This window comes from Arachis ipaensis, chromosome B9 (assembly GCF_059453495.1).
Source record: "Arachis ipaensis isolate K30076 ecotype BB chromosome B9, ASM5945349v1, whole genome shotgun sequence".
Classification (NCBI taxonomy): Eukaryota; Viridiplantae; Streptophyta; class Magnoliopsida; order Fabales; family Fabaceae; genus Arachis; species Arachis ipaensis.
This window is the reverse complement of record NC_142444.1, coordinates 118521641-118540959: the sequence shown is the minus strand read 5'-3', so window position 1 is coordinate 118540959 and position 19319 is coordinate 118521641. Positions and strand designations below refer to the sequence as shown.

The 19319-nt window shown below is 38.0% G+C and overlaps 1 protein-coding gene and 1 non-coding gene across 2 annotated transcripts; one reads left to right on the top strand and one right to left on the bottom strand.

The window, feature by feature from the left end:
* Positions 1-6270: 6270 nt before the first annotated feature.
* Positions 6271-7917, bottom strand: LOC148546084 (uncharacterized). Its single transcript, XM_088499142.1, has one exon. It carries the CDS (start codon positions 7915-7917, stop codon positions 6271-6273), a length of 1647 nt encoding a protein of 548 aa, XP_088355268.1.
* Positions 7918-14603: 6686 nt separating this feature from the next.
* Positions 14604-14711, top strand: LOC148546083 (small nucleolar RNA R71). The gene has a single exon (XR_015901761.1). It is a non-coding gene; the product is annotated as a small nucleolar RNA R71 (small nucleolar RNA).
* Positions 14712-19319: the final 4608 nt, after the last annotated feature.

Below are 19319 nucleotides of genomic sequence, written 5' to 3'. Positions count from 1 at the left end.
ATCGAAGGAGAAAACGTGGCTTACCTCAAGATTGATTATATGGGTTTTGTAGAGCTCAATACTGCGGTCGTGTGGCCACAAACGGTGTATCAATCAGAGCTCCGGATCAAAAGTTATCAACAATGGAAGATTGAAGTGAATAGGAGAAAGGATTTTGATCTTTCTGTCCTTTTCCCCTTTGTGTTCAGCGTGTGTGTGTTCTTGGAGGAGAGAGAGTGCTGAGCTCTCTCATTAAATGAGACCTTGGCTGGGCCCTTGGGCCCAACTTGGGTCCGGTTGGCCTGGTTTGGCCCGTAATCTTGGGGCGATTTCTTTAAAATTGGTGTCAAAATTTTTGTTTTAAATTTCTCTACCACATTAAACCATAAAAATCTCATTTCTCACTTTCTAGAATATATTTTAATTTATGAATTAATTAGCCATTAATTAACCGGGTTTTACATGGAGCGGTGAGTTGATGGATGAAGTGGATATGGGGAACCTAATCGGTGGGGGTTACTTGTGGTTAATTTCATTGAAATGAAAATAGTTTCTTCCCCTAGGCCATTATTTCATTTTGGTTAAAAATTGCTTGTGAAGGTTGCTGAGAAAGGAATGAGTAAAAGAGGTACATTCTAACTTTCTCTCCCTGTATTTTGTTTCGACAGCTTTTGAATTTTGTTTGTTTAGTATGGGTTTTGAGAGAGAGAAAGAAAAGAGGAAGACAGTGGACTGGTTAGACGTTTGGGTGAGTGAGGATGTTAAGATGCGTACATTACTGTTCATAGATATGGAGGCTGTGAAGGAAATAGATTTGAGGAAGATAGTGAAGCTAGGTTCAGGGATTCATGTGAAACTGTTACTGTGTGCCAGCGATGACCGTGTGTATCATAGAGCAAAGGATTTTGAATTTTTCTTCATCAATAGTTGTGTCATGGAGGAACTGAAAGTGAAACTTCCATTCTCAGGGTTTCAATGTCAAGTGTTGAGGCAGTTGAACTGCGCCCCCTCTCAGCTTCATCCAAATGGGTGGTCATTTTTACGAAGCTTTGAGATGTTGATGGAGTATCTAGAAGAGAAGCCTTCTTTGGAACTTTTCTTCTCGATGTTTCAGCAAAAGGCGTTTGGAAGGGTGGGTGGATTAATGGTGCACGAAATTGTGATCTCCAGGCTCGAACAAATCCTGGTAATGGCTCCAAAGCTTGGTGCTCTGATCTTAATTCATAATTGTCACAACTTCGATACAACTAACCAGCAAGTGCACTGGGTCGTCCAAGTAATACCTTACGTGAGTAAGGGTCGAATCCCACGGAGATTGTTGGTATGAAGCAAGCTATGGTCACCTTGTAAATCTCAGTCAGGCGGATATAAATTGATAATGGAGTTTTCGAATAATAATTAATAAGATAGGGATAGAGGTACTTATGTAAATCATTGGTAGGAATTTCAGATAAGCGAATGGAGATACTTTCGTTCCTCTGAACCTCTGCTTTCCTGCTATCTTCATCCAATCAGTCTTACTCCTTTCCATGGCTGGCTTTATGCAAGGGCATCACCGTTGTCAGTGGCTACATCCCCTCCTCTCAGTGAATAATATGCTCACGCACCCTGTCACGGCACGGCTATTCATCTGTCGGTTCTCGATCATGCTGGAATAGGATTCACCCTCCTTTTGCGTCTGTCACTAACGCCCAACAATCGCGAGTTTGAAGCTCGTCACAGTCATTCAATCATTGAATCCTACTCAGAATACTGATGATTGGATTTTTGATGGTTTAGAAATTCACTAATAAAATCTCGTTGTAAAGTATAGTTTCTAAACCAATCACTAATCCTTTCATACAAAAAGTTGTTTGTCACTAGTACAAACCCCTAAAATTTATAAACCGAAGTATTGGACCTCGGGTCGTTCTCCCTAGGAATTACAATAAAGTGTCTTGTTATTGGTTATGAGTTATTTTGGGGTTTTGGATAAGAAGCATGAAAAGTAAATGGTAATGAAAATAAACTAACAACTATAAAAGGCTCTTGGTAAGGTGTGAGAACTAGAAGTCCTATCCTAATTATCCTTCTCAATTGTGATGAGAATTGTTCATTGCTACCACTTAGTTAACCCTTACTAATTAAAGGAAAGTCAAGTGGATGAATTGACTTGAGCCACAAGTCCTAGCCAACTCCCAAGGAAAGACTAGCTTTAGTGCACTCCAAACCAATTAGCAATCTCTCCAATTATCAATCAACAAAGGAATTAGATAACTCAAGTGTCACTAATTACTCTACCTAGGCCAAGAGGAACAAAATCTACACTAAAACTAAAAGAGACATTTCAACAAACACATAAAGTGCAAGAGGAGTAAACATTATTAAATGCAAGAATTAAAGGAATCTACAACTACAAAAACAAGAGATCAACAATAGAAAAGCAAAGAAGACACATTTATTATGAATTACCTCTTATTGAATTGGAAGAATGTAGAAGGAACAATACTAGATCTACAACAAAGTATAAGAACAACATAAAGGAAATTACAACAAAGGAATAGAAGAAGATTGAATGTAGCAACAAAGAATTGAGAGATAGAAGTGGAAGAAAGCAAAGATTAAAACCTAGATCTAAAAACTAAACCTAATTCTAATCCTAATTCTAGAGAGAAGAGAGAGCTTCTCTCTCTAGAAACTAACTCTCACTACTAAACTAAGCTAAAACTAAACTAATGGTAACTAACTTCTAAAGTATGAAAAGTATGAAAAGTCTCTCCATTCCCCCTTCAATCCTTGGCTTAAATAGCATCAGAAATGAGTTGGATTGGGCCCACAAGGCTTTAGAATTCGCTGGCCACGTTTTGTTTTAAGTGAACCAGGTGGCAGCAACGGCGCGTGCGCGTACTATGCGCGTACGCGTCACCATGCGCGGTTCAACCATAGCAAATCTTATATCATTTCAAAGCCCCGGATGTTAGCTTTCCAACCCAACTGGAACTGCATCATTTGGACCTCTGTAGCTCAAGTTATGGCCGATTAAGTGCGAAGAGGTCGGCTTGACAGCTTTCCGGTTCTTCCATTTCTTCATGAGTTCTCCAACTTTTCATGCTTTCTTTCTTCATTCCCTTGATCCAATCTTTGCCTCCTAAACCTTAAATCACTTAACAAACATATCAAGGCATCTAATAGAATCAAGGTGAATTAACTTTAGCTATTTTGAGTCCTAAAAAGCATGTTTTCACATTCAAGCACAATTAAAGGAGAATATACAAAACCATGCTATTTCTTGAATAAATATGGGTAAAAGGTGATATAATCCCCAAAAATCAATACAAAACAAACCGTCAAATTGGGGTTTGTCAACCTCCCCACACTTAAACCAAGCATGTCCTCATGCTTAAACCAAGAATGAAGTAAGGGTATGGCATTTATCCAATGGAAACTAACTAAATGCAATCTACCTATATGCAACTATCTAAATGAATGCAAGTGCTGGGTCAAAATAAATCAATTCCCAAGAAACATATATGCACAAGGGCTAAGGACTAGCAAGTCTAATCCACAATTGAATTGAGTTATTAAATATTTTTACAAACTTGCATGAAAATTATGATCATAGGTGAAAACATGTAATTGAGCATCGAACCCTCACCGGATGTGTTTGCACTCTATTTGCTCAAGTGTTTAGGGTTGATTCACTCAATTCTCCTCTATTTCATGCTTTCCAAGATTTGTTTTTCTTCTAACAATCAACATTTATTTCATGCATGCATACAAGTATCATGAGGTCTTTTCATTGGTTGTAATGGGGCTAGGGTCAAGGTAGGATGCATATTTGGTCAAGTGAGCTTGAAATTTGAATCTTTGATAAGCTTAAACTTCCCACCTAACCTATGACATCCTATATAATTAAGTTCTAATCTAGCTACCCATTTTTCACTTTTTCACATACTCATGCATTTTCTTTTCATTTCACAACTCATATGCATTGATCTTATTGAGCTTCACCTTGGGGCATTTTGTCCCCTTTTTATTTCTTTCTTTTTCGTTTTCTTTCTTTTTCCATTTTTTTCTATACTTTTCATATATTTTTTTTTGTTTTTCTCATTTTTTCTTTCTTTCAAACTATATACAAGAGTACCAATGCATAAGGTCTATACATTTAATCAATACATGAGCATGTACCCAATTCCCAATATTTACAATAATAATACAAAACTACCCTTTTATTCACCCAATGTCCCAAGGTTCCCACACTTGAATGATACACACACTCTAGCCTAAGCTAATCAAAGATCCAAATAAGGACATTTATTGTTTTTCGCTTTAAGGCTTGTAATGTGCTAAATTAAGAACAAGTGGGTTAATCGTAGGCTCAAATTTGGCTAACAATGGAAGATAAAAGGTAGGCTATTTGGGTAAGTGAGCTAAATGAAATGATGGCCTCAATCACATAAATGCATGAATACATAAAATAATGGACATAAAGAATCAAACAAATCAAAGATTACAATCATAGAAAGGGAATAATGCACACAAGAAGGAAAAATAAGTGGTTGTAAGATGTAACCACACCGTTAGGCTCAAATCTCACAAGCTTGTGTTCTTAGCTCAAAACATGTTCCACAATATATATAATTAAAGCAAGTTCTATGAAAAGTTTTCACTCAAATCAATTGACATGCCCTATAGATAGAAATCTTGAAAAATTCTCATTATTTTGACTAAGCTTATTGTGTATGCATATGCAAAAATAAGAAAATGCAAGTAAAAATCCTAAAATCCTATAATGAAATGCAAAAGTATTGGAGTTAGAAATTTGTCACCCAAGATTGCCGATCGGTCGGACGACCTCCCCACACTTAAAAGTTTGCACCGTCCTCGGTGCACTCAAAGATGAGCAAGGGGGTACGGCGACTCTCCGGATTGCTATGTGTTCTTTCTTCCGCTTCCATGGTTGCTTGTGGTGCATTTATCATGAAAAACAAAAATATAACACCATAAGATGAGAATATATAAAAGCAAAGAAGCATACATTGTTGGAATGAGGTAAATCACTAGAATTGAGTGAGTGAATTAGTGTGACATTAAGAAATATTAGGTGTGTGAATTCTAAATTGCGCGATTTAGAATACACATTAGCATAAAAGCTATGTCACAAAAGAAGCATGCACTTCACTTATCCTAGTGTGCTTGAGATGATTTAAGTAAGCTTGTAAGGTAAGACAAGCATTAGAGAAGCATGAAAGCATTCAAGTCAAACATATGGATGGATATAATCATGAAATACAAAGCATTAAGGTAAATGCTCAACATTATCCATCAAGAGATTGCCTAATCAAAGAATACGGTTCAAATCACATGATGGCTAGCTACAACATGCAATTCAAAAGAGTTATAAGCTCGAAGACAATTCTCATCACTTGGTATTTTTCAAAAGGTAAGCATGAAGAACTCAAAACCAAGTAACAAAATATAACCTCAATCATAGAATCCAACAAAGATTATCTAAAAACATTCATGCTTAAAATAGCATTTAGGCAATAAGGGCAGCAACGTATAATAAACAAAGTCAATAATCCAACACGTATAATGAAAAGAGAGAAAATAAAATGAAAGCTAAACTGAAACTAACTAATTAACTAACCAACTAACTAATTAACTAACTAAAATAAATGGTTATCCAAGGTGTTTGGAAGTGTTGGATGAGGGGTAGGAGAAGGGAAGAAGAAAGGAGAAGGAAAGAATTGGAAAGAGGAGAAGAAAAGAAAAGTGGATGGGAGAAAGAAATCCGCGCGTACGCACGCATGGCGCGCGCGCGTCGTTGGCTTATTTCGAGAGTGGCGCGTACGCGTTATGTGCGCGTGTGCGCAAGTGGGGTTTGTGCCAGAGGCACAACGTTGGCGCGGCGCAGGCACAACTCTCTGGAAAATGTATGGAGGTTGGAACTTCTCAATCCACGCGTACGCACGCATGGCGCGCGCGCGTGGATGGTCGGAAATGCTGTAAGTGCGCGTACGCGCCATGTACGCGTACGCGTGGATGGTGCTCTGTTTTTCAAAAAATTTTTCTATGTTTTTGCACCAATCCAAGCATTCCAAACCTCCAAGCAGCTACCAAAACACCATAAAACCTTATTTAACATACTTAAACTACCAAACATACTCAACTAACTAAACAAAACATGAAATTAAGCTAATTCTACCAATATATACAAAAGAGAAAATGAAAGGATTTTACCATGGTGGGTTGTCTCCCACCTAGCACTTTTGTTTATTGTCCTTAAGTTGGACTTATGGGGAGCTTCTCTCAAGGTGGCTTGTGCTTGTACTCATCTTGGAACTTCCACCAATGCTTGGACTTCCAATAAGCTCCATCATTCAAGATTAATATCTCCAAGCTTTGATGGAGTTCTTCACAAACCATGGGCTCCCAATATTGATCCTCATCTGTTCTCGGATCCCATATTTTGTCTTCACACCCATCTCCAAGTTGATTATCATTAATCCATGTGGGTGGTGAGCAAGGTGAATTCTCAACAAAGTGATTAAACATCCTTCTAGACCCATGTACTCTAGTTATACACCAACCTTTGCTATCAAGCTTTGGACATGTAACCATAATGAACCTAGAAGGATGCTTCCAACCACTAACCATCTCCTTTTTACTCCTAAAGCCACTAATTTTTCTAAGTTGACCATCCGTCTCAAGCAAACCATATTCAAGGGGAATAACAAAGCTTAAGTATAAGGAATTTACCCACTTGAATGAGAGAATGGATGGTGGTGGCTTGGGGAGAGGTATCTCCAATGTGCTTGCAAGCTCTACTCCCTTGTTTGCTTCCTTGTCAATCTCCACCTCTTCATAAACTTCTTCATTTTCAATCCTTTGTTCATCAACTTCCTCTAACTCTTCAACATCACTCAAGTCATAAATGGGAGGTTGAGAGAAATCTACCTCCACATCACTTTTAAATTCATTGGGAGAAGGTTCTTCAAATTCAAAGGATTCTTCACCAAGAAGATTGGATGCATGATCTTCATCACCAAGGGAACTCAATTCTTGCTTCATTCTCTCCAAGTCTTCATATAGAATATGCCTCGGAGGTTGTGCACATTCCTCCTCAACATCAAATTTACTCTTCTTGGAGGGATTTTCTTTGATTTTAGCTTCCCATGGAAGTTCCGCATCTCCTAAGTCTTCAACCACTTCTTCCTCTTCTTCAATGGTCATAGGTTCCTCCAATTGTTCTAACACAAAGTAGCCTTCCTCCTTTTCCACTGGAGTTTCCAATCTCTCCTTCATGCTATGCTCTTCTTGAGCCATGGGAGTTCCTTGAGTGTCCAAAAGTTGGGATGCTAACCGGTTTACCACCGCATCCAAGGCGGTCATGAATTGTTGCACATCCCTTGTCATCTCCTCATGTCCTTGAAGAAGAACACCAAGGGTTCCATCCATTAGAGGTTGGAGTGGATAAGAAGGTTCATTGTCTTGGAGAAAGGGTTCATTATAGGAAGGTGGTTCTTCTTGGTAAGGTGGTGGTGTGTATTGAAGTGGTTTTTGGGAGTAGTAATCTTGGAATTGTGGTTCCATGTATGGCTCATATGGTTCAAAAGGAGGTTGGTATGGTGGGTAAGGATCATGGTCATATGGAGGTGTTTGTTGAAAATAGGCTTGTGAGTGTGGTTGAGGGTCATGTTGAGGATATGACTCATAGGCATATGGTGGTGGTTCTTGAAAATCACAAGGAGATCCACCATAGCCATTTGATTGATATGCATCAAAGAATGGCTCTTCCTCATAGTGCATTGGTGGGGGTTGTTGCCATGATGATTGATCATAAGCATATGGCTCTTCCCACCTTTGATTGTCCCATCCTTGATACACATCTCCATTATAGTCCTCATCACCTACAACATAGTTGTAATCACACTCATAGCCAAAATGAGAATTCATAATGGAAAGAGAAAACAAAATCAAAAGATAATGGAAAATAAGAGAAATAAAATTCTACAACTAGCAAATAAAGCAAAAAGCAAGATATTCACACTATTCACATATGTACAATAACCAATAACATAACACCATTGCAATTCCCCGGCAACGGCGCCATTTTGATGATTGGATTTTTGACGGTTTAGAAATTCACTAATAAAATCTCGTTGTAAAGTATAGTTTCTAAACCAATCACTAATCCTTTCATACAAAAAGTTGTTTGTCACTAGTACAAACCCCTAAAATTTATAAACCGAAGTATTGGACCTCGGGTCGTTCTCCCTAGGAATTACAATAAAGTGTCTTGTTATTGGTTATGAGTTATTTTGGGGTTTTGGATAAGAAGCATGAAAAGTAAATGGTAATGAAAATAAACTAACAACTATAAAAGGCTCTTGGTAAGGTGTGAGAACTAGAAGTCCTATCCTAATTATCCTTCTCAATTGTGATGAGAATTGTTCATTGCTACCACTTAGTTAACCCTTACTAATTAAAGGAAAGTCAAGTGGATGAATTGACTTGAGCCACAAGTCCTAGCCAACTCCCAAGGAAAGACTAGCTTTAGTGCACTCCAAACCAATTAGCAATCTCTCCAATTATCAATCAACAAAGGAATTAGATAACTCAAGTGTCACTAATTACTCTACCTAGGCCAAGAGGAACAAAATCTACACTAAAACTAAAAGAGACATTTCAACAAACACATAAAGTGCAAGAGGAGTAAACATTATTAAATGCAAGAATTAAAGGAATCTACAACTACAAAAACAAGAGATCAACAATAGAAAAGGAAAGAAGACACATTTATTATGAATTACCTCTTATTGAATTGGAAAAATGTAGAAGGAACAATACTAGATCTACAACAAAGTATAAGAACAACATAAAGGAAATTACAACAAAGGAATAGAAGAAGATTGAATGTAGCAACAAAGAATTGAGAGATAGAAGTGGAAGAAAGCAAAGATTAAAACCTAGATCTAAAAACTAAACCTAATTCTAGAGAGAAGAGAGAGCTTCTCTCTCTAGAAACTAACTCTCACTACTAAACTAAGCTAAAACTAAACTAATGGTAACTAACTTCTAAAGTATGAAAAGTATGAAAAGTCTCTCCATTCCCCCTTCAATCCTTGGCTTAAATAGAATCAGAAATGAGTTGGATTGGGCCCACAAGGCTTTAGAATTCGCTGGCCACGTTTTGTTTTAAGTGAACCAGGTGGCAGCAACGGCGCGTGCGTGTACTATGCGCGTACGCGTCACCATGCGCGGTTCAACCATAGCAAATCTTATATCGTTTCGAAGCCCCGGATGTTAGCTTTCCAACCCAACTGGAACCGCATCATTTGGACCTCTGTAGCTCAAGTTATGGCCGATTAAGTGCGAAGAGGTCGGCTTGACAGCTTTCCGGTTCTTCCATTTCTTCATGAGTTCTCCAACTTTTCATGCTTTCTTTCTTCATTCCCTTGATCCAATCTTTGCCTCCTAAACCTTAAATCACTTAACAAACATATCAAGGCATCTAATAGAATCAAGGTGAATTAACTTTAGCTATTTTGAGTCCTAAAAAGCATGTTTTCACATTCAAGCACAATTAAAGGAGAATATACAAAACCATGCTATTTCTTGAATAAATATGGGTAAAAGGTGATATAATCCCCAAAAATCAATACAAAACAAACCGTCAAATTGGGGTTTGTCAAATACCACAGACAAGGTTTAGACTTTCCGGATTCTCTTGAATGCCGCCATCATTCTAGCTTACGCCACGAAGATTCTGGTTAGGAGATCTAAGAGATATTCATTCTAGCTTAATTCATGTAGAACAGAAGTGTTTGTCAGACACGCGTTCATAAAGGAGAAGGATGATGAGCGTCACACATAATCATCACCTTCATCACGCTCTTGGGTGCGAATGGATATCTTAGAAGAGAAATAAGAAGAATTGAATAGAAAACAGTAGTACTTTGCATTAATCTTTGAGGAACAGCAGAGCTCCACACCTTAATCTATGGAGTGTAGAAACTCTACCGTTAAAAATACATAAGTGAAAGTCCAGGCATGGCCGAGATGGCCAGCCCCCCAAAACGTGATCAAAGGATCATAAGGTAATCCAAAGATACCTAATACAATAGTAAGAGGTCCTATTTATAATAAACTAGCTACTAGGGTTTACATGAGTAAGTATTTGATGTATAAATCCACTTTCGGGGCCCACTTGGTGTGTGTTTGGGCTGAGCTTAAGTGTTGCACATGCAGAGGCCATTTGTGGAGTTGAACGCCAGTTTTTGTGCCAGTTTGGGCGTTCAACTCTGGTTTTGGATCCTTTTCTGGCGCTGGACGCCAGATTTGGGTAGAAAGCTGGCGTTGAACGCCAGTTTACGTCATCAATTCTTGGCCAAAGTATAGACTATTATATATTTCTGGAAAGCCCTGGATGTCTACTTTCCAACGCAATTGGAAGCGCGCCATTTCGAGTTCTGTAGCTCCGGAAACTCCACTTTGAGTGCAGGGAGGTCTGAATCCAACAGCATCAGCAGTCCTTTTTCAACCTCTGAATCTGATTTCTGCTCAAGTCCCTCAATTTCAGCCAGAAAATACCTGAAATCACAGAAAAACACACAAACTCATAGTAAAGTCCAGAAATGTGAATTTAACACAAAATCTATTAAAAACATCCCTAAAAGTAACTAGATCCTACTAAAAACATACTAAAAACAATGTCAAAAAGCGTATAAATTATCCGCTCATCACAACACCAAACTTAAATTGTTGCTTGTCCCCAAGCAACTGAAAATCAAAATAGGATAAAAAGAATAGAATATACTATAAATTCCAAACTATCAATGAAACAGAGCTTCAATCATATGAGCGGGACTTATAGCTTTTTGCCTCTTGAATAGTTTTGGCATCTCACTTTATCCATTGAGGTTCAGAATGATTGGCATCTATAGGAACTCAGAGTTCAGATAGTGTCATTGATTCTCCTAGTTCAGTATGATGATTCTTGAACACAGCTTCTTTATGAGTCTTGGCCGTGGCCCTAAGCACTTTGTTTTCCAGTATTACCACCGGATACATAAATGCCACAGACACATAATTGGGTGAACCTTTTCAGATTGTGACTCAGCTTTGCTAAAGTCCCCAATTAGAGGTGTCCAGGGTTCTTAAGCACACTCTTTTTTTTGCTTTGGACCTTGACTTTAACCGCTCAGTCTCAAGTTTTCACTTGACACCTTCACGCCACAAGCACATGGTTAGGGACAGCTTGGTTTAGCCGCTTAGACCAGGATTTTATTCCTTTAGGCCCTCCTATCCACTGATGCTCAAAGCCTTGGGATCCTTTTTATTTGCCCTTGCCTTTTGGTTTTAAGGGTTATTGGCTTTTTGCTCTTGCCTCTTGGTTTTAAGAGCTTTTGGCTTTTTCTGCTTGCTTTTTCTTTTTCTTTCTATTTTTTTTTCGCCTATTTTTTTTTTTCTGCAAGCTTTGTTCTTTGCTGCTTTTTCTTGCTTCAAGAATCATTTTTATGATTTTTCAGATTATCAAATAACATGTCTCCTAGTCATCATTCTTTCAAGAGCCAACATATTTAACATTCTTAAACAACAACTTCAAAAGACATATGCACTGTTCAAGCATACATTCAGAAAACAAGAAGCATTGTCACCACATCAATATAATTAAACTAAGTTCAAGGATAAATTCGAAACTCATGTACTTCTTGTTCTTTTGAATTAAAACATTTTTCATTTAAGAGAGGTGATGGATTCATAGGACATTTATAACTTTATAGGACATTTATAACTTTAAGACATAGTTACTAACTACTAATGATCATGTAATGAAGACACAAACACAGATAAGCACATAACATAGAAAACGAAAAACAGAAGAAATAAGAACAAGGAATGAATCCACCTTAGTAATGGTGGCGTTTCCTTCTTGAGGAACCAATGATGTCCTTGAGCTCTTCTATGTCTCTTCCTTGTCTTTGTTGCTCCTCCTTCATTGCTTTTAGATCTTCTCTGATTTCATGAAGGATGATGGAGTGCTCTTGATGTTTCACCCTTAGTTGCTTCCAATAATTGTGTGGAAGAAAATGTATCCCCTGAGGTATCTCAGGGATCTCTTGATTTGCAGTCAAATGTTCTACCACTGAGCTATAGACCCTTGATGGAAGCTTTTGTCTTCCCTTTCCTCTTTCTAGAGGTTTCTCTGGCCTTATGTGCCATCAATGGTTATGGAAAAAACAAAAAAGCTATGCTTTTACCACACCAAACTTAGAATGTTGCTCGCCCTCGAGCAAAAGAAGAAAGAATAGAAGAATAAGAAGAAGATATGGAGGAGATGGATGGGAGTGTGTATTCGGCCATATGGGTGGGATTGGGTGGGAGAGAGATGTTGAATTTTTGAAGGTAGTGGGTGTATGGATGTGAGTGGTAAATGGAAAAAAAGAAGGGATGATCATGAATGGAAAGAGAGATGATGAGGTAGATGGGGATCCTGTGGGGTCCACAGATCCTGAGGTGTCAAGGCATTTACATCCCTGCACCAATTTAGGCATGTAAAATGCCCTTGCACACAACTCTGGGCGTTCAGCGCCAGGTTGGTGCCCATTTTGGGCGTTCAACGCCCCTTTGCTGCCATTTCTGGCGTTGAACGCCAGAACCATGCTTGTTCTGGGCGTTCAGCGCCAGGATGCTCCCATTCTGGGCGTTCAGCGCCAGAACTATGCTCTGTTCTGGCGTTTGAACGCCAGACAGATGCTCCTCCAGGGTGTGATTTTTCTTCTGCTATTTTTTGATTCCGTTTTTGATTTTTTTGTTTATTTTGTGACTCCACATGATCATGAACCTAAGAAAACATGAAAAACAATAAAAATAAGAATTAGATAAACATTGGGTTGCCTCCCAACAAGCGCTTCTTTAATGTCAATAGCTTGACAGTGGGCTCTCATGGAGCCTCACAGATGTGCAGAGCTTTGTTGAGACTCTCCAACACCAAACTTAGAGTTTGGATATGGGAGTTCAACACCAAACTTAGAGTTTGTTTGTGGCCTCCCAACACCAAACTTGGAGTTTGACTGTGGGGGCTCTGGTTGACTCTGCTTGGAGAGAAGCTTTTTCTGCTTCCTCTCCATGGTTGCAGAGGGAGATCCTTGAGTTTTAAACACAAGGGAGTTCTCATTCCATTGAAGGAATATTTCACCTCTGTCAACATCAATCACAGCTCTTGTTGTGGCCAGGAAAGGTCTTCCTAGGATGATGGATTCATCCTCTTCCTTTCCAGTATCCAGGACTATGAAATCAGTAGGTATGTAAAGACCCTCAACCTTTACTAATACATCCTCTACTTGTCCATAAGCCTGTTTTCTTGAGCTGTCTGCAATCTCTAGTGAGATTTTAGCAGCTTGCACCCCATAGATTCCCAGTTTCTCTATTACAGAGAGGGGCATGAGGTTTATTCCTGAACCAAGGTCACATAGAGCCTTAAAGATCATGGTGCCTATGGTACAGGGTATTATGAACTTTCCAGGATCCTGTCTCTTCTGAGGCAATGTCAGTTGATCCAGATCACTTAGTTCATTGATGGACAAGGGAGGTTCAACTTCCCAAGTATCAATGCCAAATAACTTGGCATTCAGCTTCATGATTGCACCAAGAAACTTGGCAGTTTGCTCTTCAGTGACATCCTTATTCTCTTCAGAAGAGGAATACTCATCAGAGCTCATGAAGGGTATAAGGAGGTTCAATGGAATCTCTATGGTCTCTAGATGAGCCTCAGAGTCCTTTGGTCCCTCAGAGGGAAGCTCCTTATTGGTCACTGGACGTCCCAGGAGGTCTTCCTCCTTGGGATTCACGTCCTCTCCTCTCCTCACAGGTTCGGCCATGGCGCTTATGTCAATGGCCTTGCACTCTCCTTTTGGATTCTCTTCTGTATTACTTGGGAGAGTACTAGGAGGGATTTCAGTGATCCTTTTACTCAGCTGGCCCACTTGTGCTTCTAGATTTCTAATGGAAGTCCTTGTTTCATTCATGAAACTTACAATGGCCTTAGATAGATCAGAGACTAGATTTGCTAAATTAGAAGCATTTTGTTCAGAGTTCTCTGTCTGTTGGTGAGTTGATGATGGAAAAGGTTTATTATTGTTAAACCTGTTTCTTCCACCATTATTAAAGCCTTGTTGGGGCTTTTGATCCTTCCATGAGAAATTTGGATGATTTCTCCATGTTGAGTTATAGGTGTTTCCATAAGGTTCACCTAAGTAATTTACCTCTGCTATTGCAGGGTTCTCAGGATCATAAGCTTCTTCTTCAGAAGATGCCTCTTGAGTACTGTTGGATGCAGCTTGCATTCCATGCAGACTCTGAGAAATCATATTGACTTGCTGAGTCAATATTTTGTTCTGAGCCAATATGGCATTCAGAGTATCAACTTCAAGAACTCCCTTCTTCATAGGCGTCCCATTACTCACAGGATTCCTTTCAGAAGTGTACATGAACTGGTTATTAGCAACCATGTCAATGAGTTCTTGAGCTTCTACAGGCGTTTTCTTTAGGTGAATGGATCCACCTGCAGAAGTGTCCAGTGACATCTTTGATAGCTCAGATAAACCATCATAGAATATATCCAGGATGGTCCATTCTGAAAGCATGTCAGAAAGACACTTTTTGATCAACTGTTTGTATCTTTCCCAAGCTTCATAGAGGGATTCACCTTCTTTCTGTCTGAAGGTTTGAACATCAGCTCTAAGCTTGCTCAGCTTTTGAGGAGGAAAGTACTTGGCTAAGAAAGTCGTGACCAGCTTATCCCAAGAGTTCAGGCTTTCTTTGGGTTGAGAATCCAACCATAATCTAGCTCTGTCTCTTACAGCAAAAGGGAAAAGCATGAGCCTGTAGACTTCAGGATCTACTCCATTAGTCTTAATAGTATCACATATCTGCAAGAATTCAGTTAAGAACTGAAAAGGATCTTCAGATGGAAGTCCATAAAACTTGCAGTTCTGCTGCATCAGAGAAACTAATTGAGGTTTCAGCTCAAAGTTGTTTGCTCCAATGGCAGGAATGGAGATGCTTCTTCCATGTAAATTGGAATTAGGTGCAGTAAAGTCACCAAGCATCTTCCTTACATTATTATTATTTTCGGCTGCCATCTCCTCTTCCTGTTCGACAATTTCTGAAAGGTTATCTCTGGATTGTTGTATTTTAGCTTCTCTTAATTTTCTCTTCAGAGTCCTTTCAGGTTCTGGATCTGCTTCCACAAGAATGTTCTTATCCTTGTTCCTGCTCATATGACAAAGAAGAAGGCACAGAAAAATAATAATAATAATAGAGATCCTTTATACCACAGTATAGGGATCCCTTTGTGAGTGGAAGAAAAGAGGGGGAGACAAAGAATGTGATGTAAAGGAAGAAACACAACTGTACGGATGGAAGAGATGTGAGATGAGATGTTAGGATATGAATGAATAAATAGAATAGGATGGGGGAGGGATAATTTTCGAAAATTATTTTGAAAAAGAGTTAGTGATTTTTGAAAAATGGTTTTTGAAAAATATTTAGTAAATTTTTTTTTTTTTCGAAAATTTTTTTTTTTTTTGAAATCGAAAATAAAAATAAAAATAATTAGTTAATTAAAAAGAAATTTTTGAAAAAGGGGGAGATATTTTCGAAAATTAGAAAGGGAGAATTAGTTAGGTGGTTTTGAAAAAGTTAAGAAACAAACAAAAAGTTAGTTAGTTAGTTGAAACAAACTTTGAAAACCAATTTTGAAAAGATAAGAAGTTAGGAAATTAGAAAAGATATTTTGAAAAGATATTTTTGAAAAAGATAAGATAAGAAGATATTTTTGAAAAGATATGATAGAAATTAGTTTTTGAAAAAGATTTGATTTTTAAAATCACAATTAATGACTTGATTCACAAGAAATCACAAGATATGATTCTAGAACTCAAAGTTTGAATCTTTCTTAACAAGCAAGTAACAAACTTGAAATTTTTGAATCAAAACATTAATTGATTAGTTATTTTCGAAAATTTTATACAAAAATAAGAAAAAGATTTTTGAAAAATATTTTTGGAATTTTCGGAAATAACTAATAATTTTGAAAAAGATTTGAATTTTTTTGAAAAAGATTTTGAAAAAGATAAGATTTTCAAATTGAAAATTTGATTTGACTCATAAGAAACAACTTGATTTTAAAAATTTTTGAAAAAGTCAATCCAAATTTTCGAATTTGATGAGAAAAAAAGGGAAAGATATTTTTTTGATTTTTGAATTTTTATGATGAGAGAGAAAAACAAGAAAAATAATGCAATGCATGGCAATTTTAGATCAAAACTATGAATGTGTGCAAGAATGCTATGAATGTCAAGATAAACACCAAGAACACCATGAATGTCAAGATGAACATCATAGACACAATTTTGAAAAAAATTTAATGCAAAGAAAACATGCAAGACACCAAACTTAGAATTCTTTAATGCTTACGCACTAAGAATTCAAGAATGCATATGATAAACATGAAAAGACACAAAATAAAAAATCATCAAGATCAAACAAGAAGACTTACCAAGAACAACTTGAATATCATGAAGAACACCATGAATGCATGAAATTTTCAAAAAATGCAAGATGCACATGCAATTGACACCAAACTTATGATATGACTCAAGACTCAAACAAGAAACATGAAATATTTTTTATTTTTGTGATTTTCTAAATTTTTTTGGATTTTTATTTTATATTTTTTTGAAAAATTATTTTGAAAAAGAAAAATAAGGATTCCAAAATTTTTAATATGAATTCCAGGAATCTTATGCTCTAAAGCTCCAATCAAAGGGTCAGGCATGGCTTAATAGCCAGCCAAGCTTTAGTATGTAACTCAGACATGACACGCCTGACATTCCTTACATTCAATAGCCAATTGGCTAAGAAAGATAAAGAAGCTCTTCTCTTGAGTATAAGAATTGAGACATGGCTTTACAGCCAGCCAGGCTTCAACATGCTTCATGAAACACTAGAATTCATTCTTAAAAATTCTGAAGCCATAGAATAATTTATTTTTGAAAACATTTTTAATTAAAATTTTTTTTTTCGAAAATAAAGGAGAAAATTTTGAAAGATTTTTGAAAAATTTTTTAAAACAAAACAAAAAGAAAATTACCTAATCTGAGCAACAAGATGAACCGTCAGTTGTCCAAACTCGAACAATCCCCGGCAACGGCGCCAAAAACTTGGTGCACGAAATTGTGATCTCCAGGCTCGAACAAATCCTGGTAATGGCTCCAAAGCTTGGTGCTCTGATCTTAATTCATAATTGTCACAACTTCGATACAACTAACCAGCAAGTGCACTGGGTCGTCCAAGTAATACCTTACGTGAGTAAGGGTCGAATCCCACGGAGATTGTTGGTATGAAGCAAGCTATGGTCACCTTGTAAATCTCAGTCAGGCGGATATAAATTGATAATGGAGTTTTCGAATAATAATTAATAAGATAGGGATAGAGGTACTTATGTAAATCATTGGTAGGAATTTCAGATAAGCGAATGGAGATACTTTCGTTCCTCTGAACCTCTGCTTTCCTGCTATCTTCATCCAATCAGTCTTACTCCTTTCCATGGCTGGCTTTATGCAAGGGCATCACCGTTGTCAGTGGCTACATCCCCTCCTCTCAGTGAATAATATGCTCACGCACCCTGTCACGGCACGACTATTCATCTGTCGGTTCTCGATCATGCTGGAATAGGATTCACCCTCCTTTTGCGTCTGTCACTAACGCCCAACAATCGCGAGTTTGAAGCTCGTCAAAGTCATTCAATCATTGAATCCTACTCAGAATACTGGTGCACGAAATTGTAATGTTAATGTTCACATTACTCTCTTACAACTTCGCACAACTAACCAACAAGTGCACTGGGTCGTCCAAGTAATACCTTACGTGAGTAAGGGTCGAATCCCACAGAGATTGTTGGTTTGAAGCAATCTATGGTTATCTTGTAAATCTTAGTCAGGAAGTCAATTATGTTTATTAGTTGAATTATGAATAACCAGTAGAGCATAAATTAAAAGTTACTTGTTGTGTAGTAATGGAGAATATGTTGGAGTTTTGGAGATGCTTTGTCTTCTGAATCTTTGCTTTCCTCTGTCTTCTGATTCACGCACGCATGTCCTCCTATGGCAAGCTGTGTGTTGGTGGATCACCGTTGTCAATGGCTACCTTCCATCCTTCCAGTGAAAACTACGCTCACGCACTCTGTCACAGCACGGCTAATCACCGGTTGGTTCTCGATCCGGTTGGAATAGGATTTACTATCCTTTTGCATCTGTCACTAACGCCCAGCCTTCAGGAGTTTGAAGCTCGTCACAGTCATTCAATCCTTGAATCCTACTCGGAATACCACAGACAAGGTTTAGACTTTCCGGATTCTCATGAATGCTGCTATCAGTTCTAGCTTATACCACGGAGATTCTGATTAAAGAATCTAAGAGATACTCATTCAATCGGATATAGAACGGAGGTGATTGTCAGGCACACGTTCATGGTTTGAGGAAGGTGATGAATGTCACAGATCATCACCTTCATCACAGTTAAGCGCGAATGAACATCTTAGATAGGAACAAGCGTGTTTGAATGGAAAACAGGAATACTTGCATTAATTCATCGAGACACAGCAGAGCTCCTCACCCCCAACAATGGGGTTTAGAGACTCATGCCGTCAGAGAATACAAAGTTTAGATCTGAAAATGTCATGAGATACAAAATAAGTCTCTAAAAGTTGTTTAAATACTAAACTAGTAGCCTAGGGTTACAAAATATGAGTGGACTATGATGGATGATGCAGAGGTCCACTTCTGGGGCCCACTTGGTGTGTGTTGGGGCTGAGATTTGAGTGAGTCACGTGCAGAGGCCATTTGTGGAGTTGAACGCCAGTTTTTATGCCAGTTTGGGCGTTCAACTCCAGTTTTTGATCCTTTTCTGGCGCTGGACGCCAGAATTGGGCAGAGAACTGGGGTTGAACGCCTGTTTACGTCGTCTATCCTTGTGCAAAGTATGGAGTATTATATATTGCTGGAAAGCCCTGGATGTCTACTTTCCAATGCAATTGGAAGCATGCCATTTCGAGTTCTGTAGCTCCAGAAATTCCAATTTGAGTGCAGGGAGGTCAGAATCCAACAGCATTAGCAGTCCTTTTTCAGCCTGAATCAGATTTTTGCTCAGCTCCTTCAATTTCAGCCAGAAAAATACCTAAAATTACAGAAAAACACACAACTCATAGTAAAGTCCAGAAATATGAATTTTTCCTAAAAACTACTAGAAATAGACTAAAAACTAACTAAAACATACTCTAAACTATATGAAAT